The sequence below is a fragment of the Tamandua tetradactyla genome, chromosome 13 (genome assembly GCF_023851605.1).
Source record: "Tamandua tetradactyla isolate mTamTet1 chromosome 13, mTamTet1.pri, whole genome shotgun sequence".
NCBI lineage: Eukaryota > Metazoa > Chordata > Mammalia > Pilosa > Myrmecophagidae > Tamandua > Tamandua tetradactyla.
Window position 1 is genome coordinate 319935 of NC_135339.1, and position 23289 is coordinate 343223.

A 23289-nucleotide genomic window follows, 5' to 3' on the forward strand; every position below is an offset into this window, starting at 1 on the left:
CATAGCTATTGCCATGCCTAACTATAATCATACAGTCCATTAAACTTTTATGCTGCTCTCATTTTTGCATTATAGTCTGTAAATTTTTGATCTGCCACAGCTGTTACAATCACTTTTAATAATTAAGGTTGTGTGTATTGTAAGTATATATTCAACAATTTATTTGAGTGATCTCTAGTTTGGTTTCCAAGTTTTATTACTAGGAATTATTCTCAAATGAATACTTTCATAATTCCACTTTCTATACAGTATTTTCTTGGGGTAGACTTCTAGAAGAAATAACGAACGTATAGTTCTTGTTTTTATCTCAAAAAGAAATCATATCCTTTCCATCAATGATGCATGAATAGTTTGAAAAGAGTTTATATGCACACATGTATATCATGTACATATATGAATAGTCATCTAAGTGTATATATACCCTCAAAGCTTCCAGGAAAACTTAAACCTTGATAAAACTATGAATTAAAATTAAAATGTTCAGCCTGCAAAATTTTAAATGTTTGGGGTTTTTACCTTACTGAAAAGTATCGAGAATATAAACTTTAATAAGAATGAAAGTAAAATGCATCAAAATGTTTGGGATTCAGATGATGCTGTATGCAGAGGTAGTCAAGAACTCAAATCCTTTCTTTATCAAAGAAAAACAAAGCTTTTGAAATAAAAGCCAATAAAAAGAACAATGCTAATGAAGAGATACAATGAATAAAGAAAAAACAGAGAAAACAAAATTATTTGGGATAATAAATCAAAGTGTTGTTTCTTGAGAAAAGCAAATCAGAAACCTAGATAAAGTTGTGACAAATCTAATGAGGGAAGAGGGAAGATAGTTCCATGCCAGAAATGAGAAATGGGTACTGTGGTAATATTCTACCCCAAGGGGGACTTTTTTGCTTCAAGGAAGAAAGACTTCTAATAGAAAAATTATTAATGCAGACCAGCTTAAAAAACCTTGTGTTAATAAAGAAGTAAATGGTTGTCTCCAAAAGATGTAAACAATCCAAAAAAAACGAAACAAAAGATGTAAACAATCCAAAAAACAAAAAAGAAACAATTATATTAATGTTCTAAAAATAGAAATAGTGATGCAATTTATCTTTAAGCAATACACTCATTGACCTTTCATGGTAAACAATTCTCATTAAAACCACAAACAAGAAAACCCATTAACTCCATCACAGTTATCATTATTTGAAATTCTGGTCAATGTAACAAGACTAAAAATCAGCATAATTGCCAAGAAGAAAGAGTTTACACAGTGGTACTAAATAAAAATTGAATAAAACTAAAAACATGCTGTTACTGAAGAAAGACAATACAGTGAAAACTTTTTTCAAAAAACATTTTATTATTTATAATTGCTATTTTACTTAGATTTTTTGGCAACATTAATAAAATAACATTTATCTGGAAAACAAGCAAACAAAATAGACAAGGAAATTCCCAAAGAGAAAGGTAATAACAAAACAGTACTCTTGACAGTTATTCAATATATTTGCAAACAAAACAAAGTAACACTGCCTTAAAAAATAGATATCAATATGAAAGCAGAGAAAGCTCCGGAAAGAACTAACAATATTAATTTCCTTTTGGTCACAAGCACAGAGAATGGCTCAAGCTAGTCAATTCTAACAGGGAAGCAAAGCCCTTGATGATTATCTGTTCCCGGCTTTTTGTGAAAGCCTAGGAAATTAAATAAGAATGGAGAGGGAAGAAAGTAGCTGGGAGAGAAGTAAAGTGCTTTTAAGGAAGAAGACAAAATCAGGGAAAAAAGAAGGGAGACTAGGCTTTTGGTGTCCCTGTGAGGATGCTGATGGAGCGCAATGAGCCAAAGGAAGTGTGGAACAAAGTGAGGTAGCAGGCCGAGGGAAGGGGATGCTAACAAACAAAGCAGACAGCATGTGCAAAGTCTCTGAGCCAAGAGTGTGATCTGCTTAAGAAAAAGCTGTCAGAAAATGGTGTATCAGTGTGGAAAATTGTAGAGAAGCACGGCAGAGAATGGAAAAGAGAGAAGAGGTAGGCAGGGGCCAGATCCCTGGAACCTCAGATAATGGCAGTAAAGGATAATCTGTACTCCTTAGGAGCCTGCTTTAGGGAAGCAGCAAACAACAGTACCGATAACACTGAGCAACCACAAAAACACAGATTCAACAAGGGAGGTAAGTATGCTAAAAACTGCAGGCTATTTAAACACAGTAGGCTTTTCCACCTGAGACTAGAACAAGTGGAAGAGAGGCAATATTTTTAAAATAATTGCGAAAAAATAACAATAAAATAGTAATAATTAGGAACAAAAATATTTTTCCTCCTTAACAAAATATTGGGCCTGAAATTTTAGGAAAGTGCTGTGGCCTAAGCAAACCAAATGAAAAGGCCTGGTAAAATGTTTAAGTGCAAATCAATCTAATAGGACTATACTCAGTAAATAAAACGACACTAAAATGTGGACAGTATACTCACAAAATGACTTTGGTCCCTGCAGTCCCTCCTCCAAATCTAAGAGGGAAGCTGAGCCCTTGAACAGTCTCTCTTCCTGGCTTTTCATGAAAATCTAGGAAATGTCACTATACTGAGGGGACAGAAGTGAGGAGATGTCAGGTGCCTTCACGGAGGAGGAGTAAGGAAGGGGAAAAACATTTGCCCAGGCCTGGTCTAGAGCCAGCACCCCACACTCCTTCAGTGGTGCACAGACTTTGCTGGGCACTTGAGTCAGCAGTGAAGGAGGGGTGGCCCTGGACCATGCCTCGAGATGCAACCCTGGGAACCCAGGGTTCCATCCAGCAGCAGACATGAGCTGATGTTCAGGAACCTACACTCAAGAGGGCAACCCTCAGTTCCATTAAAGAACGCTTGGGGAGAGCAAAGGCAAGGGTTCCCCCACAGTACAGTGGCAGATTAAATTCCCATCAACCCTGAAAGACAGTCACTCTATTTATTGAAATAAAAGGGACAGTTCCTACACACCAGAGTGTCAAGAAAGACACAAATCATTATTAGTTTGATAAATTTGAAAAGTCATACCTACAAGAGAGTAACTGCTAAGTGTAAGATATTCATATCCAAGGCAAGATACAACATTGCATGTGTCACATGTTCAATTACAATAAGAGACGCATGCACAGAAAAGTAAATGGAAAAGTCCTATAATATGTCTAATTTGTAACCTGGGCTATCTTTTTTATCTAACTGTACCTACTGTTTGTGGACAAGGCCCCATTCTAGCTTAACAGTGGAAGAAATCACTTTAGTCCAGTCTATCAACTGGGCAATGACCTTTGTTTGGCCCTCTTCAGTGAAAATTATGGACCCAGAATTCTAACTGTGGGAGCCCCTTTCCCTCGGAGGCATCATAGGCTGATACGGCCAGTTTGCTCCCCACTGAAGGCCAGCGAGAAGGGGCTGCAGGAGCAAGTGAAGCAAATCCCCCTCTGGATCACCAACAGGAGGGTCACTGGTGCCAGGCCCCACACTACTAATCACTGCTGTTTCTATACTTAAAGCCAGTGACAGCTGCCACAGCTGTTCTATGTCTGCAGGGGCCTCCTCTCACAAAGCAAAAGCAATTTACTTTGAATGGTTTTGCCCCCTTGGATATTACTGTGTCAGATGAAAACCAGCAGTGTCTTTCTGCCTTCACTCCAAGACCTAAGCAAATGGGAGCATCTCCCTCAATGGGGACAAGGGGCCACCACTCCTCCCTAAACCAGCCTCAGTCTAGCTGCCTCCCCACAGTCCCATTATTTTAGGCCAGCAGGGCAGAGGCACTTCTGGGAGCTCAGCAGCAAAACGAGTCAGGTCTCACCCCATAACAAAGCCATTCCAGTTGGAAAAGAGGTAATACTGAAATCTTCAATGCATGGAAAAAGTTGAAAATAAAATTAAGTACTTCAAAAACCTCAGACATTCTATATACTGATGGGAAAACTTTCAAAAGGATAAATATCAAAATAATAAAAATGGTATCTGTATCTCCTTTTTTTCTCACATTCTATCTTACACACAAACAACTTTCATGTGTTAAGCTAGATAGTTACATGAAAACTAAATAATATACGTCAAAGTAACACCTCATAATTCAGATGAAACCATCTTGTACATCATGAATTTAAAGAAATCCATGAATGATCCACTGGCTTCACTATTTTTGGTGCTACTGACAAATGCAAGGTTTAAATATTTTGTCTTTGGGGAGGTTTTGTCTTGGATTGAAATATCTACTTTAGAAAATTCACCAAAACTAGAATTAATGAGAGATTTTTGAAATTCTACTTTTAGATGTGAGGAGTGATGGCTGAGAGTCAGATGTACTCACAGTAACAGACACTATTTCCACTGATCCTAGTTGAAGAGGTCCCAGGGACATGTGAATATCAACTTTTGTTTCAGGAGGGAATCCTTCCAGTTGCTTAGGCTTCTTAAACATTTGATGATACTGGGTCTTGTGCTCCATTTTTTTCTTGAAAGTTAGAAACTGTAGCTGGCATTTGGAATACTGGTTAACATTCCTTTCCCAGTGCCCTCTATAATGGCACATGTATGGTGAGGCAGTTTTAAAATTTTTCAGACAAAATGGACACAGCAAATTTTTAGTGTTTTCATGGCATGTTCTAAAATCTGTTTGCACATTAGCAAAGGCTGATGATCTGTAATTGCGAACCTGGCACATGCAAGGCATCTTGCCAGGTGTGTGATTGTCCTTCATGGGTTGTAAGAGAACCTGGCTTGTTTCAAATAACAGTTCACAGATTTTACAAAGGGGAGGGCTCCTGGGGGATGCGCCCACTTTCCACGTGACACTGCAGCTGGAAGGGAGTGGGAAACTGCCAGTGGCAGTGCTGACAAGTGCTGTGGTCTTCCCAGCTGTCACCGCTCTGCTTCTGCAGCTCCAAATGGTGTTTCATGTGCGTCATAAACTTAACATTTTTTAGAACTTCCAAGCAGCTGAGGCATTTAAAGTTTGAGTCAGTCTTCTGTTCCGGATGCCCATCTCCTTTATGCTGTCCATAGTAAGAGTCATGAAGTAACACAACCATATTTCCTTTCTTGGATTCAGCAGTCTTTTGATTTGCTGTGCTTGAAAAATCTGTTTTTGAAAGACTCCCTTTTTCCCTGGCTGGATTTATAGGCTTGAAATTGTCCTTTGGAAAAGCAATTGGAAAAAGTGCTCCATTCTGAATATGGTTTAACAAGACATGGCCATCTTTGGAGGGCATATTTTGTTGATTATTTTTTGTATGAGATATACCTGAGAGGGATAAAGCCAGAGAATATCCAGCACTGAGTTTAGGCCTTTTGGGATTTACTGTATTTACTTCAGAATAGGAAAATAGCTTTGATACACAAGGACTTTCATTCATAACTCCTGCAATGAACTGGTGAATGTAATCAAAGGAGAACACAGTTCTGAAGAGCTTGTAGGCACAACTTGTGGTGAATTATTTTTATAATCAGCTTCAGACAAAGGCTCAATAATAATAGGACTATCTGTTGATCTTGATTCAGACTGAGAAACTGGCAAGATGGCCACTCCTCTAGAGGTAGGAGGCACGTGACTCACAGACTGCAATGCATGAGCAGTACCTTGTCGGAGGTGACCATACTTTTTTCTCCTTGAATGAGAACCCACAGTGACTCTGTTCAAAATGTTTGAAACAACTGGTTTTGAATTTGAAGTCACCCCAACAAAGATCAGCTCAGCATCTTCATTTACATGTTCCATCCCAACAAAGATTAGCTCAGCATCTTCGCCATCCACTTGTCTGCTCTCCTTTACGCTCTTCTGTGGTTCCAGCTCTTGTTCTTCCTCACGTAACACACACGGATGCTCCATCTTCAAATTTTGTTTGGAGGGTATGGCCACAAGTCCCAGGGCTTCCTTTATATAAAATGCCACCTAAGTATAAACACACTCTATCAGTAAGTATAGACAAATGCACTATCTTAGTTTACTTAGAGCCCCTAAAACTCTAAAGTAGTTATAAACACGCTTATTTTACAGATAAGGATAATGAGACTCAAATGGGGTAAGTGACAGTTTAAACCTATAATTACAAAATCAGGTTGTGTGACTCCAGAATCATAGCTTTGCACTTTACTATCTCTCCTATTAAAAACAAAGGTAAAGGAAAAATTTCTTCCAACAATTAATCACAAAGAGAAATTATATGGAAAGGACAAATATTTTTACAATTGTGCAATATTTGAAAACATGGGCTTTGAGTCAGAGAAGACTGCACTGGAATCATAGCTCTGCCACACATAACCAGCTGGGTCTTCCTTGGCAAGTGTTTGAACTTTTAAATGTATTTCTACATCTAAAGGGGCAGAAATTTTTATTCCTAAAGTAACAGCTATTTTTAAAAAGCATCAATTTTCAGTGGCAGCTTCTTTTGTAGAATTGGAAGAAAAAGACATTAAATGCACATGTAAACTGATTCATACATAACAATTTTACAGAAAAGAGGTGTCAAATGTGAAAAGCATGAGTACCCACACAGTCAATAAATGGCATAATGCAATGTCAAGTGCATAGCACATGTTAAGCGAACAAATTAGGAATGAACTCTCTTAATATACCTCATCCCAACTCACTACTTTATGTATAATCTCTTTATTGCTGTCTCTTCAATTTATTCCTCCAGTTCTGACTTTTTTACTGAACTTAAATGCAGCAGCAAGTTAAATGGCCTTGCTTCCTCCCTCACCCCACTGAGCTTCTTCTCCACATGGCAGCAGCGTGATTCTGATAAACCAAGTCAGAGTTTACCACTCCTCAGCTCAGAATCCCCTACCCCCATCCGTAGTGTCCTTCTGGGTCACTCAGAGTAAAAGGCCAAGTCTTTCCAATGGCCCATAAGAAATTTTCCCCACCCCACATACCATCCTGAAACAATTTCATACTCTTCTCCTTCATCCTTGTCACTTCAGCCCTACCAGCCTCTTTGCTGTTTCTTGAACACATCAAACTTGACTAAGCTCAGGGCCTTTGTACGTGCTCGTGCCTCTAACATGAATGCTCTATGTCCAGTCCCTTCATGGCTGGCTGCTTATCACTTCAGGTCTCCTTCTCAATGTACAACCACCTCCAGCTCAGTTTCCCTATATCATATCCCTAATTTTTTTTCTTTTACCTTCAAGCACTTATCACCATTTATCATACTGCAAACTTTCCTTATCTAGCCAGGGGAATGTAAACCTCAAAGGGCAGAAATGGTATCTATTTTCTTCACTGCTGTATTCCAGTCCAAAGAACAGGGCCTGGCACAGGAGGGCTTGACAAATACAAGATTTGCTAAATGAACTAACAAATATAATTCTCATTAATAAGATCTTCTATTTGCAGGGCAGACTATGTTCTATTAATTCTACATGTTTTTCATGAATGTGCTGAGAAACTTGTCCAAGTAAAAAATTCGGTATGTCAATATAGAATTTAAAGCTGCTAGCATCTGACAAACATTTCTGACCACAACCACAGTAAGAAAAGCAATATATATGGAGTCCCATAAGCATAGACACATTTAAATATTATTTGCTCTTACTGTATAAGATACCTTATTCTTTTATTTCATTTTTCTTAAATTCATCTCAAAAACATCAATTTTTTGACCCATAAAAATCAATTATGAAAAAGAGTCACTACTAGTGATCTGAAAAATGTTGGCTAAAGGGTAGCAAGATGAAGCCATCTTAAATCACATTTCTTAACTCACCAGTTTCTGAAGTTGAATGTCAGATTTCAGTATGGTCCAAAATGGACCTTTCAGAATAAAGACAGCTTAGCAAAGTCCTGGCCTATCACACGGTAAATTGCTCTAATGACTTCAATTAAACTCCAGAGTTAGTAATAGTCGTCTCAACTCCTCTTCAAGGACATTTTACTGGACCACTCAGAATATCCTAGTTTGAAACTCAGGAGGCCAATAAAGGATTTAATGCTGTTAGCATTTTATAAACATTTTGACTACCCATCTTAAAACATATGACAAGGGGGTGGGCCATGGTGGCTCAGCAGGCAAGAATGCTTTCCTGCCATGCCAGAGGACCCAGGTTCGGTTCCCAGTGCCTGCTCATGTGAAAAAAAAAAAAAGATATTAAAAAAAAAAAAACACCAAAAAATATGACAAGGAATCCCAGGGAAGATGTGCACATGAACACACATGTACACGTCTGTCCTCACTACAAGGGCTGTATTTTGACAATTTTTTATTTCTCTTTCAAAATCAATTCTGACCCACAACAATGATTAAAACTCATCAATGGTCACTACTTTTTATCTGAAAAACACTGGCTTAAGAGTAACAAAATGGAAGTGCCTTAAACTCCATTTCATAACTCACCAGTTTCTGAAAATGTGTCAGGATTCACTGTAGCCCAGGATGGATCCTGCAAACCATTAACCAAGCCACACAAACTGAACGGATCCCAGGAACCTTGCTGGACATCCCTGACTCATCTTGGTTGGAGTTTTTGGCTGTTGCCCACACTGATTAACAACGTTCCATCCAATCTATTGTTTAAAATTTTAAACTGAGGAGTAAAGCAAAAATCGGGCATAGAGCTAATACACTACCAATGAGCTCATTCAGAAAAAGAGCCGCATTAGACGGTGGGAGTTTTCTATAGCCTCTCTTCCAGGTGTTCAGACACCATCTTATTTTCTATAATTTACTAGACTCTTGAGATATGGGTTGTTCTTTTTTAGTTTTATTCTTTTTCTTTTTTTTTTGAGTAATATAATGTTATAAGAAAAATGTACTCTGTAGACTTACTGGCTGAATTTAGGATTAAAATAAAAGTACCTCCAAGATGGCAGAAGAGTACAAAAACAGGATCTAACCTTGCTTGGAGTCTAGGAGGAGAATAAGTATTAAACAAAATTGTTACTGTCAAAAGATATAACTACTTCCATACACTAGCTTGAGAGAAATTCAAGAATTCCCACTCTTTTTACCCTGCTCACCTGCTCTCCCACTGTTCTAGCGCTCATCCCAATCCAGTCCCAGGGGCCACCCTGCTGCTCCCTAAACACCTCTCTAAGGCGTCTCTGCCAGAAAGGCTTGTCCCTCAGATGGTCCCAGGGCCAACACCCTCAACTCCGTGAAATCTATGTTACAAACTTTCCTTCCCCATGAGACTTACTCTGACCATTTGTAAAATGACAATACTACTACAACCCCAACCTCCAATCTTCTGACACTGCTCATTTTTTTTTCCTTATCAGCTTCTATTATACTGGAAAATGCATATCTAATATATTCATCTTATTTTTGTCTATTTTGGTCACTGATTTTGCCAAGTACATAGTAAGAACTCAAATATTCACTGAAGGAAAAAAAATTAACCTGAAGGAGTCAGAAATAAATTCTACAAAAGAAAATGTACTAGGAATAGTTAAGAAATGTTCAAAACTGGGAACTAGCCAATTTCTTCAAGTCTGGAAGCCTCCAAGGTGTACTGTTACAGCAAATGTGAGATGCCTGGGATTCTGGCATTCAGAGAAAGAATGCCTCAGGCCAGATCCCTTCATAGGAAATGATACTTTTCTCAGACCAGTATAGTTAGATTTTTACACAGGATGTTCTCCCAAGCAGCAGGGAAAAGTCACTTTCCCTTCTCCCAACTTTCCTCCCAACAACATGATCTTGATCTGAAGAACAGACAAAGTAGAGAGAGACACAATCAGGGTGCCAATTCAACTAAAAAGTTGTGTATTCCCCTGGACTGTTCCCAGTGTGTCCCCCACACTGAGGTGGAGGTTTGGAAAGGTTCTGAGAGTACCAGAAGCATGAAAAATGATTTAAACATGGGTTGAGGAAGAGGCACAATCAGAATAACCAAAACAACAATGTCAATTTGTTAAGGGCCAGCAAAAGGGTAAGAACCTGTGAAACAAATCCTTCACAAAAAAACAATGAGAACACTTGCAAAATGTGAAAATCATCCTTTCTCAAATCTGTAAATTATCGAAGGTGTGCAATAATCTGGGGAGTGTTTAAATGAGAAAAATGGTTGCACTGTAAGAACAGCAAGATTTATGGCATATTAACTCATCCAATTCCTACCCCCTTCTCCCAAGCTCTGCAGTAGCCTTAGAAAACAATAGTCCAAAAATACTTCCTGATTCTATGAGAACAGCATTACTCAGTTATCAAACCTAGATAAACAAGAAAACTATGGACCAATATGCTTATTAATACAGACGCAAAGAACCTTAACAAAATACTAAAAATGCAAATACAAAAGCACAACAAAAGGATTATATACCATGACCAAGTGGAATTTACCACAGGAATGTCAGGGTGGTTCAGCATAACAAAATCAATCAATGTATTACACTACATTAGTATAATGAAGGAAAACAAACAAATGAACATCTCAACTGATGCATAAAAGGTATTTAACAAAATCCAGCACCTTCTTGATAAAAACTCAGAAAACCAGGAATAGAAGGGTATCTCCTAAATATGATAAAGAACATAGAAGAAAAATTCACAACAAACATCACACTTAGTGATGAGACTGAACGATTTCTCCCCAAGTACAAGAACATAACAGTTCCAGCTTTCACCACCACTATTTAGTTACAATAATTAGGCAAGAAAAAAAAATAGAAAGAAATAACAGGTATCCAAATGGAAAGGAAGAAGTAAAGCCAACTCCTATTCACAGATGATATGGCTCTATATGTAGGGAATCCCAGAGAATACACAAGAAAGCTATTACGAATGCAGCAAATTTATAGGTTATAAGAACCACACACAAAAATCAGTTATGCTTCTTTGTGTCATCAGTGAACAATACAAAAATGAAATAAAGAAAAGAATCCTATTTACAATAGCATCTAAAAACTAAAATATCTATGAGATAAATTTAACCAGGGATGTAAAAGACTTGAACAGTGAAAATTACAAAACATTGCTGAAAGAAATTAAGAATATCTATATAAATGAAAAGACATTCTGTGTTCATGAATTGAAGACAATACTGTTAAGATTTCAGTATCACCCAAAGCAATCTATATATCCAATACAACTGCAATCAAAACTCCAGCAACACTTTTTCCAGAAACAGAAATGGCAATTCTTAAATTCACAGGAATTGCAAGGGGTCTTGAACAGCTAAAACATTTTGGAAAAAGAAAGAATAGATTTGGAAGACATTGCCCAATTTCAGAACTTACTACAAAGCTACAGTAACCAAAACAGTGTGTTCCTGGACCATGTACCACCCCAAAGCAACAACAACAAAAACAGTGTGGCAGTAGTATAAGGACAGATATATGGACCAATAGAATAGAACTGAGAATCCAGAGGTAAACCCTCATATCAAAAGGGCCAACTGATTTTTGACAAGGATTCCAAGTCCACTCAATGGGGAAAGAACAGTTTCTTCAATAAATAGCTCCAGGAAAACTGTATATCCATGTCTGAAATATATCCATGTCCAAAATAATTACCTCATACCATATACAAAAATTAACTCAAAATGGGCCAATGGCCTAAATATAAGAGCTAAAATAATAGAACTTCTACAAGAACACCAGGGGAAAAGATTTAGGACCTTGGATTTGGCAACAAATTCTAACACCAACAACACAAGCAATAAAAGAATAGATAAATGTAAAATGTACTGCATCAAAATTTAAAACTTAGGTGCATCAAAGGACATTACCTACAGAATGGGATCTGTAGGTAATCTAACTGTTAAAGAAATCATCTATTTGATATGAGTTTATATACAGCATATATTAAGAACTCATACAACTCAAAAACATAAAGACAACCCAATTAAAATATGGCCAGAGGACCTGAGTAATATTTCTCCAAATGAGATATACAAATGGCCAACAGTCACATTAAAAAAAAAAACAACCCACATTCAACATAAGTTGCTTGGTAAATGCAAATCAAAACCATAATGATATACCACCTCCCACCTGTTAGAAAGGCTACTATTAAAAAACTGGAAAATAATAAGTGCTGGCAAGGACATAGAGAAATTGGACCTTTGTGCATTGCTAGTGGGAATATAAAATGGTATAGCTGCTGTGGAAACAGTTTGGTAGATCCTCAAAAATTTTACACAGAATTACTATGTGGCTCAGCAATTCCACTTTCAGGTATAACTCAAAAGAACTGAACATAGGGATTCAAACTGATACTTGTACACCAATGTTTACAGCAGCATTGTTTACAATACTGAAATGGTGTCAACAATCTAAGTATCCATCAACAGATGAATGGCTAAACAAGGAATGGGTAAAAAGGAATGAAGTTCTGATACATGGATGAACCCTGAAAACATTATTATGCTAAGTGAAATAAGACAAACACATGGCAAATATCGTATGATTCCACATATATGGAATATCTAAATTAAGCATATTCATAGAGACAGAAAGCAAATTAGATTACCAGGGGCTGAGGGGAGGGGAGGAATAGGAAGTTACTGCTTAAATTGGTACAGAATTTCTGTTTTGGGTGATGAAAAACCTTTGGTAATAGTCTCAATGGTACACAACATTATAAATGTAACTAATGCCACTAAATTGTAGGGTTAAAAGTACTTTAAACGGTAAATTTTATGCAATGTTATCACAATTTAAAAATTACCATTTTTAAAATAATTAATTAAAACGAGTCCCACAATCACAAAAGTACCACTCTGAAAGAACTGTCATTATTTAGCTGATCTGGCAATTCTGTGGAAAACCCCATTCAGGATTCATCTTTATTTGACCTGACAATTTTTTCCTGGGGGTGTTTGTTGAAAACTATCAGTGGTAACCATCTAACATCACAGATGTCCAAGACAGCAATAACAGCTGGGAAACATAAAAGCTGACCAAAAGACTTAAAAGGAAAACTGAGAAACGGGATGTCCATAGATAACTTGAAAAAAATGAATAACTTACAAATTATTCTAGAATAGACCTGGGAATCTAGAGACCACAAGCATGAGTACTAGTATGTAAATGCCCAGAAAATATCTAAGAAGTCCCTAAGAACTCACCTCTGACTGATCCTAGGGTGCTACACAAATAGGAAATAAAGACAGGGAAATGTGGAAATTAAAAAAAACAACAACAACAAAAAAACAAGCTGCTTCAATATTGAAAACATGTCCAAAACACTCTTCCCAATAAGACAAAGATATTCCATGCACGCAGTAATCAAAACAGAGCTAGAGTGGCTATACCAGGATAAAACAAAATTCATTTTAAGATAAAGTTGTTATGAGAGACAAAGAAAGACATTTGATAATGAAAAAAAGGGCCAATCTATCAGGAATACAGAACAATCATAAACATGTGAATCTGTGCTAGCCTGAAACTGTTATCTACCCCAGAAAAGCCATCTACTTTTAATCCTGATCCAATCTTGTGGGGCCAGACCTATTGTTTAGGGTGGCAATCTTTGGTTAGATTGTTTCCATGGAGACTGAGGAACTCAATTGTGGATGTTGCCTTTTGATTAGATTACTTCCACAGAGATGTACCACACCCACTTGATTAGATGGAGATGTGACTTCACCCCATTCAAGGTGGGTCTTTAGTTTACTGGAGTACTTCTAAAGAGGAAACATTTACAGAAGGCTTCAGAGCCAAGACACTCACACACTTGGAGATGCTTGCAGTGCCAACAGAGAGAGCAATCACCTAGACATGGACATGTGGAGATGCAGAGCCCAGCAGACATCACCATGTGCCTTGCCCTGAGATGCTAAGCAAGCAAGAACCCAGTTTTGTCCAAGAGATGCTAAGGAAGTCCCACAGGTTCTTAGAGAGGAAATCAGCAGCACCAGAAGCTGGAAGCAACAGAACCTGGAACAAGGACCAGCAGATGTCAGCCACATACCTTACCATGTGTAACTTTCTTGAGTCAAGGTATCTTTACCTGGTTGCCTTATTTGGACATTTTTAAAGACTTAGAACTATAAACTTGTAACAATAAATTCCCCTTTTAAAAGCCATTCCATTTCTGATTTGCAGCAATCCACCAACATTTAGCAATCTAAAACAGGATCTAGCAAGAGAACCCCAAAATACATGAAGCAAACTGAAAGAATTGAAAGGAGAAATAGACAGTTCTAGAATAAGAGCAGGAGAATTTGATACACCACTTTCAATAATGGATAGAAGATCTCAGCATAAATGAACAAAGAGACAGAGGCCTTGAACAATATTACAAACCAACTAGACCTAACCGATACCTTAGAGCATTCTACCAACAACAGCAGAATACACATTCTTCTCAAGGGCACATGCATTATTTTCCAGGATAATTTTCCATATGTTAGGCCACAAAACAAATATCAGTAAGTTTAAAAGGATTGACATCACACCCGGTATGTTCTCTTGCGACAACAGAATGAAATTAGAAATCAATAAAAGAAATAAATTCACAAATATGTGGAAATTAAACCAAAAAAACACAACCTCATAAGTAGCCAATGAGTCAAAGAAGATGTCACAAGGGAAATTAAAATATATTTTGAGGAGAAAGAAAATGAAAATACAACACACAAAAACTTATGGGATGCACCTAAAACAGTACTTAAAGCAAAATTTATAGCTATAAATAGCTATATTTAAAAAAACTCAAATTAATAACTTAACCTATCTAAAGAAACCAGAAAAAGAACAAACTAAATTCAAAGGAAGGAGAAAGAAAAAAATTAAAATTAAAGATAAAAACTTAAAATCCAATCAAGAAAAATCAATTGAACCAAAAGGTGGTTCTTGGAAAAAAAATTAAGAAAATTTACAGATCTTTAGCTAAACTGATCAAGAAAAAAAAGAAAAGATTCACACTACTAAAATCAGGAAATAAAATCAACCATATAGCAATAAAACTAATTTTAAGGGAATACTATGAACAATTCTATGCCAACAATTTAGATTATCTAGATGAAATGAGCAAATTTTCAAAAAGACAGAAACTGCAACAGACTCCAGAGGAAACAGAATATGAACACACCCAAGACAAGTAAAGATATTAAGTTAGTAATCAGTTTCTCACAAACAAAAGCCAGGACCACATGGTCTTACTGGTGAAGTCTACCAAACATTTTAAAGAAGAATTCAAACCAACCCTTCACAAACTCTTGGATAAAGTAGAAAAGGGAACATTTCTCAACTCATTATATGAGGCCAATGTCACCATGATACCATATACAAAGACAGCACATGCAAAAATGAAAACTCCCAACCAATGTTCCTTATGAATATAGATGGAAAAATATTCTACAAAATAGTAGAAAACCCAACAATAAATAAAGAATGCAAGGTTGGCTCACTATACAAAAATCAATTAACATAATGAATCATTTTAATAGAATAAAAGGCAAAACCACATGACCACTGACAGACACAGGAAACCATTTGATAAAATTCAACGTTCTTTCATGATATAAAAAAAAAAGCGCTTGACATACTAGGAAAAAAGGGAAATTTCTCCACCCAAAAGAAGGGGATCTGTGAAAGACCCACAGCTAGCATCCTAACACTTAAGCTTTCCTCCTTAAATCAGGAACAAGACAAGGATGTCAACTCTTGCCACTTTGATTTAACATTATACTGGAGGTTCTTATAGCCAAGGCAGACAAGGAAAAGAAGTAAAATGCATGTAGACTGGAAAAGAAGTAATACAATTTCTATTTACAGATGCCAAGGATACTGTATATAGAAAGTCCTAAGGAATCCACACATAAAAATAACATATTAGAACTACTGAATGAGTTCAGCAATATTGTAGGTATACAGAGTCAGTATTCAAAAAATGATTATATTTCTATACACTAGCAATGGACATTCTTAAAAATGGAATTAAGAAAGCAATTTCATTTATGAGAGCATCATAAAGAATAAAATACCTAGGAATAAGTTGAATCAGAGATGTAAGACATACACTGAAAACTTCAAAATAGATTATTGAAAGAACTATACAAATGGAAAGCTATTCACTGTTCATGGAATACAAGATTTAATATTGTTAAGATGGCAATACTCCCCAAATTGAGCTACAACATCAACACAAACTCTATCAAAATCCTAGTTGATTTCAACAGAAAATGACAAGGTGATCCTACAATTCATGTGGAAAGGCAAGGGCCACAGAAGAATCAAATCAATCCTGAAAAACAGGAGCAAAGTTGGAGAATTCACATGTTCCAATTTTAAAACTTGTCACAAGGCTAAAGTAATGAAGACTATTGTGCTGGTTTGAAATGATGTATATACCCTAGAAAACCCATGTTTTAATCCTAATCTCATTTTGTACAGGCAGCCATTTCTTCTAATCCCTATTCAGCATTGTATGTTTGAAACTGTAATTAGATCATCTCCCTGGAGATGTGGTTTAATCACAGTGGTTGTTAAACTAGATTAGGTGATGACATGTCTCCACCCATTTGGGCAAGTCTTGATTAGTTTACTGGAACCCTATAAAAGAGGAAACATTTTTGAGGGAGAATCAGAGACAGCAGAGAATGCTGCAGCACCGTGAAGCAGAGAATCTGTGAGCCAGCAACTTTCGGAGATGAAGAAGCAAAACGCCTCCCAGGGAGCTTCATGAAACCAGAAGCCAGGAGAGAAAGCTAGCAGATGATGCCATGCTCGCCACATGCCCTTCCAGCTGATACAGAAACCCTGACTATGTTCGCCACGTGCCTTCTCATTTGAGAGAAAAACCCTGAATTTCACTGGCCTTCTTGAACCAAGGTATCTTTTTCTGGATGCCTTTGATTGGACATTTCTATAGACTTGCTTTAATTGGGGCATTTTCTTGGCCTTAGTACTGTAAACTAGCAACTTATCAAATTCCCCATTTTAAAAGCCATTCTTTTCCTAGTATATTGCAATCTGGCAGCTAGCAAACTGGAACAACTATGGTACTGGCATTAAGGACAAAAATATAGATAAATGGAATAGAACTGAGAGTCCAGAAACTAACTATAACATTTATGGTCAAATGATTGACAAAACAATAGCAGAGAGTGTTTTTTACATTAAATGGTGCTTGACAAAAGAATATCCATATACAAAAAAAAAAAGAAATTTAACTCCAACTCTTACCAGATATAAAAATTAACTCAAAATACATCAAAGTGTTCCCTAAAATGTTAAACACATAACTGTCATATAAAGACAGTAATTCCACCTTTAATTTGCTAAAGCTGCCAGAATGCAATATACTAGAAATGGAACAGCTTTTAAAAAGGGGAGCTATTAAGTTACAAGTTTACAGTTCTTAGGCCATGAAAATGTCCAAACTAAGGCAACCAGGGAAAGATATTTTGATTCAAGAAAGACTGATGGGCCCAGAACACCTCTGTCACCTGGAAAGGCATAAGGCAATGTCAGCTAGCTTTCTCTCCTGCTTCTCATCTCAAAGGATTCCCTGGGGGTGTTCTCCTTCTGCATCTCCAAAGATCTCTGGCTGTGTGGCTCTCTGCTCTGGCAGTTCTGTAGCTTTTTCTAAAATTGTTCCCTCTTCAAGAACCCCAGTAAGCAACCCCACCTTGAATGCGTGGGGATCCAGTTAAATGGAAACATCTTCATGAAAGAAGAAGCCTGGAGAGAAAGCTAGCAAATGTCTTCATGTTCGCCATGTACCTTTCCAATTGAGAGAGAAACCCTGAACATCATCGAACTTCTTGAACCTGGATGCCTCAGATTGGACACTTCAATAGACTTCCTTTATTTAGGACAATTCCACAGCCTTAGAACTATAAATCTGCAACTTAATACATTCCTCCTTTTAAAAACCATTCCGTTTCTGCTATATTGCATTCTGGCTATGTACAGAAAGTTCCCAAAAATAGCCTACCACAAAGTTACTAGAGCTAATAAATTGAGTAAAGAGTCGAGATACAAGATCAATGTGCAAAAATCAGTAGTGTCAAAACCCACAGAACAGAACAACACAAAGAGTGAACCCTAAAATAAACTATAGACTTTAGTTATTATAATGCATCAATATTGGTTCATCAATTGTAACAAATGTGCCACACTAATGCAAGGCATTGATTATAGAGAAAACTAAGTGTGAGTGTGTGCATGTGTAGCAGGGGGACAGGGTGTATGAGAACTCTGCTAATTTCTGTGAAAAATTTTCCATAACCTAAACTGCTCTAAAAATACAATTTATCATTTAAAAAGGAGAAGAAAAAAAAGAGAGGAAGATTTCACACACATGAGGAGAGGGTGATGCCCAGAGGCAGAGGCTGGACCAGCGTGGCCCTAAGCCAAGTAACACCAGCAGCCCCCAATGTGGAAGAGCTCAGGAACAAGCTACGCTCTAGAACCCAGAGGGAGTGTGGCCTGCAGACCCCTTGTTTCAGGCCCAGTGAGACTGATCTCTGCCCTCCAAACCCATAAGCAAATAAATTTCTGTTGCTTTAGGCCACCTAGTTTGTGGTAATTTATCCTAGCAGCTACCAAAAAAACTAACACAGAGAACAGACGCTAATGGGTTTGCTTTTGGGTTAATGAAAATGTTCTAAAATTAGACAGTGGGCTGGTTGCACAACTTTTTGAATATGAAAAACCACTGAATATGAAAAAACACTCACATATACACTTTAAAAGAATGAATTTTATGGTATGTGAATTATAGTTCAATTTTTTTTTTTTAAAAAAAAGGGCAACAGGCTGGTGTGACCAGCACATCTCAACAGCTGATGCTAAATTCCCAAAGCAAACACCGCAAGCAGACACCATACACAGAAAAAGTGTTCAATAATTAGGATTACGGGAACAATACAAGCTAATCTAATAAAGAGAATTTTAAACTAGTATCAGGTGGTTACTTTATAAATTTGCAGGAGGCATACCTTCCCAGGGATGAGATATTTACATCTTTCCACAGAATGGAAGTGGACTTCTCTAGTACCAAGGATTTAGCAGACAAAATCTGTTGTAAGTAAGGTGACCAAATATCCTGGTTTGACCAGAACAGTCCCAGCTTAACCTGCTATCTTCATGTATTTATCAATAGAGACCTTTTCAGTTTTATAAGTATCCCAGTTTGGATGATAAATTTTATGATCACCCTCATTTTAAAACATCAAGAGGTTGTGAAAGGGCCCCCTCCATGCAAGACAGGTGGGCCCTGTCATTAATCTCCAGGTAACTAAAATCTCCCTGCTGGAAAGCTCCTGAGGGGAAAATCGTGGTAAGACCTCTTCAGAGAATCTTTTCCCCCACCAAACATGCACAAGAATCTCAAGATTGTATTACTCAATGCTACTTAAATAGCTGATTAATTAATACAGACGTTAAAGTAAGGAATGAGTAATGGAATGAGAATCACGTAACTTACAAGTATAGGGAGCTTACACAGATAATGTTAAAATAGGTTGTGCCCATGATTACTAAGTGTTAAGAACTAAAACGGTGAAAGTCATTATTATTTCTCACCATCTCAAACTGGCCATATAGTAATATTGCTACATTAAAACTCATGAGTCCAGAAAACAAAAGCAATGGAAAAAGGAAACAGATTTTAATTTTTTTAAGTAAAACGGGAGAAATTGTTCATCTGTGGGAACTTCCTAAGAGGTTCTACACATAGTCACATATTCATGTTTGGTATTATTTTGATGTTGACTATTTTTGGAAGCTATAAAATGCACTGAATCCCTGTCCACAAGAGACTGAGAGAGACATGACACAGGAATAATAAAGAAAAGTCTGCAGTTTTGATAGTCTTGTGATCACATGAAAAAAGAAAAGCAGGGGTGAGGGGGCATTAAGGTGTCTGAGAGGAACCTGAGCAGAGCATTCATTCAACAAGGTTGGTGAACCTATCACATACCAGGTGCAAGTCTAGGTCCTGGAGACACAGCAGACACCCAGATAAGGTTCCTATTTTATAAGACAGCTGATGTTTCAGTTAAATTTAGATAAATAGATGGATAACAGATGTAAATACAGATATATAGTATATCAGACGATCATAAATGCTATGGAGAAAGAGCAGGGACAAGGAGAACAGACACAGACTGATGTCTGATTGATGGGGTTATACTTATCTGGGGAAGAGTAACCTCCCAAAGGGAAAAGAAAATACAAAGTCTCTGAAATTGGTCCACACTTAACACATTTAAGTAATGGCCAATAGGTGAGCCAATGGAAAGAGAGAGAAGTTGGAGATGAGGTCAAAGAATGAACTGGTGGCCATGGAGCAGAGCCAAGATCTTGCTAGGCTCTGCTGACCATTCCGAGTTCTTTGGCTTTTATTCTGAGTGTGATAGGAGGTCACTGGAAGGTTCTGTGGGAGGATATACTCTGACTTATGTTTCAAAAGGATTACATTGGCTGATGTGTACAGAATGTAGAGGGAAGCAGGAAGACAAGTTATAAAGATACTGGAATAACACAGGAAAAAGATGGTGTTATCAAACAGAGTAGAGAATGGCCATACTAAGTTGCTGCTGGATCAAAACCTTTTAGGTATATCCCACAAGCTTTACTGATGGATTAGATGTGGGATGTGAAAGAAAGGAGGATGACATACAGAAGATGATGCTGAGCAGGTAGATATATTAGGCTAGAGATGAGGGAAAGGTCTGGGTAGGGATATATATTTTGGAGCCTTTAGCATATAGCACTACTTAAAATACATGACTGCATGAGATCACCTAGGGGAAAAAGGAGATGGAAAAAAATGAGCCCTGGAACATGCCATCAGTTAGAGTTCAGGGAGATGAGAAGGAAACAGAAAAGGAGTTCAAGAAGGAACTCAGAGCCTCGGAGATAAGAGGCATCCTGGAACCCAAATGAACAACTATTTTGAAGTAGGGGGAAATAAAACCTGGCAATGTTGCCAATGGATCAAATACACTGAAAACTAAAAAATGGACCACTGGACTAAGCAATGTGGAATTCACTGGTGAACCCTACAAGAGAGATTTTAAAAGAGAATGGGAAATGCTGGAGACCACAAATACAGACAACCCAGGAGAAATATTTCTGTAACCATAAACACAAATAAAATAAGCAGGACAGGGATGTGGCATCAGAAGAAGGGCATTTAATGAGAGGTGATATTACAATCAATATGTTTGCTGATGAGACAATCCACAGAGAGAGAAAACGTAATAATCCAGGACAAAGAGGAGACATCTTGGGACAATATTCTTGTAGTTCAGAAGCAGAGGGTTTTACCTTAGCTAGAAACCAAACAATTCCCCCAAATAAGTAATGGGACAATACCTGAGATTTAATGGAGATAGGCTGGAATGGGGAACAATGGCTGTTGCAGCCATGTCCCCCGAACCCCACCATGAACCACACTTCCTGGTATTCATACCTCACGCAGTCCTTTCCCCACTGCATCAGGGTTGGTCTGTGGGACCAATCATACACGGCAGAAATGATGTTTCATCAATCCAAAATTACGTTATGAGAAGACTCTAGGCTCTGGTCATTTTGGGTGCAAGCTCTCTCTTGGAACACTGTCTTCGGGGGCCCATGTCAGGAACAGGCCAAGGGAGAAGTTCACTTGATAAGGAAATGAGGCCTTTTGCCGAAAGCCAAGTGAGTGAGCTTAAAGCAGATCAAACAGTCTAGTGAGGTTCTCAGGGAGCACAGACCTGGTTTTATTCTTGTCAGCAATCTCAGGAGGGCCTTGAGCCTGAACTGCCCAAGCTGAACACCTCCAGACTGCTGACCTTCAGAAACTGTGTGAGACAATAAATGCTACTTTAGGCTTCTAAATTTTAGGATTGTCTGCTACACAGCAATAGATAACGAACACAATGGGACCTCAGTGAGCTGTATGCTTAAGTGCGTCGGGTAAGAATTCACTTATACTCACCTCACCGGCATGTGATCAGTTCAGACAGCCTCCCCTGTCCAGCCGCACAAAGCCCTACGGGAAAAGGTATAGGAGGAATCGAACTCCTTTTTAAGAAATACAAACGTCCTTTGAATGAACAACTTCAATTTATTAACGGAAATCTTAGGTATAAACGATATTTATCGGCCCATTTTAGCTCCCAAACACGGAAAGAGAAGTCAGAGCTTTACACAGCTTTAATCCTCAGGTGCTCGCATATTCTCTTTTACCTTTCAGAATGCCGGGCGACAGACTGCCGTCTTTCTCTTCAGGAAAGCAGCTTAGAGGACTCCGGAAATACCGCTTCGACGGGCGACCTGAACGGCCCACGCACGTCCAGATTCCGGCAGGAAACACCCCGAGCCAGGACGCTCTCGCGCAGGCGCACGGGAGAGAAGGCCGGAAACGGCGTCACCTCGATCTTCACAGGAAGACCTCTCCTCTCACCTCGGGCGCGCGCCGCTGCGGCTACGCACCTGCGGCATCTCAGGCAGGCCACGTCCCAAGCCGCCCAGGGAGGAGGGTTAGGAGGGGAGGGGAGGTGTGAGGGCCCGGGAATGGAGGGAAGGGGACCCCGAGGTCGTCACAAAGCGCCTTCGGAGGACCACGTTAGAGGACGGACCCTCGGCGGCACAGGACTGGGGGCGAGTTCCGGAGTGCCGGGCCTCCCCGGAGAGAGCTCTCGGAGCGACTTCAGGTGCCCGACACGCCACGCCGCGTCCTCACCCCCCTCTCCCGGCCCGAGGCGCCCCCGGGGCGAAGCCCGCGGCCCCGCAGCCCCGCCGACCCCGGTGCCGCTCACGCCCCGCACGCGCTGCGCAGTCTGGCTGCGGGAAGTGGGGGAGGGGCAGCGGGACCCCGAGTCCCTGGAAGGGGGGTTGCGCTTGCCTTCCTGGTGTCCAGCTCTCGTAGCCCCGGGTGTGTCACCTGTCCCGTAAAAGCACTAGCATGTGGTCCATGTGGCCACATCTTGCAGCTGGCGGAGAATGGCACTTACAATTTAATTTAAATTGTTATATTAAGATTACAAGAAGAATATTGTTTTGGTCCTGTGAAAATTATATGAAATTCAAATTTGTGCCCTTAAAGAACATTTTATTGGAACAGGAATATATCCTGCTACAACAGCAGAGTCGGACTGCGCAGGATGCACCTGCTTCTCCCAAAGCCCGAGATAGGTAGTGCCTGGATCTTTCCAGGAAAAGTTCGCAGGGCGTTGGTTTGCTTGTACTTTTTCTTCTTTAATGTATTGACCAGTTCTCCCGGGAGTTTTTCTTGATAATCTTCTGAAAGAATCAGTTTTTGGTTTTGTTAAGCGTCTGCGAAGTTGTTTTTCTCTATTTCATTTTTTTGTTGTTGTTATTCTTTATTATTTTCTTCCTTCTTGGACCTTGTCAGTTTGCTCTGTTGCTACTTTTTCCAACTTTTTGGCGTGACTGTCTAG

The 23289-nt window shown here is 38.6% G+C and overlaps 1 protein-coding gene across 1 annotated transcript; it reads right to left on the bottom strand.

The window, feature by feature from the left end:
- Nucleotides 1-1387: 1387 nt before the first annotated feature.
- LOC143653453 (zinc finger protein 280B-like) lies at nucleotides 1388-22601 on the bottom strand. Its single transcript, XM_077124472.1, is given in 5 exon segments — nucleotides 1388-4757; nucleotides 4759-5375; nucleotides 5378-5893; nucleotides 21825-21878; nucleotides 22076-22601. Coding segments are annotated over 3 exon segments (1584 nt in total). The 5' UTR covers nucleotides 5831-5893; nucleotides 21825-21878; nucleotides 22076-22601; the 3' UTR covers nucleotides 1388-4243.
- Between the last annotated feature and the right edge of the window lie 688 nt (nucleotides 22602-23289).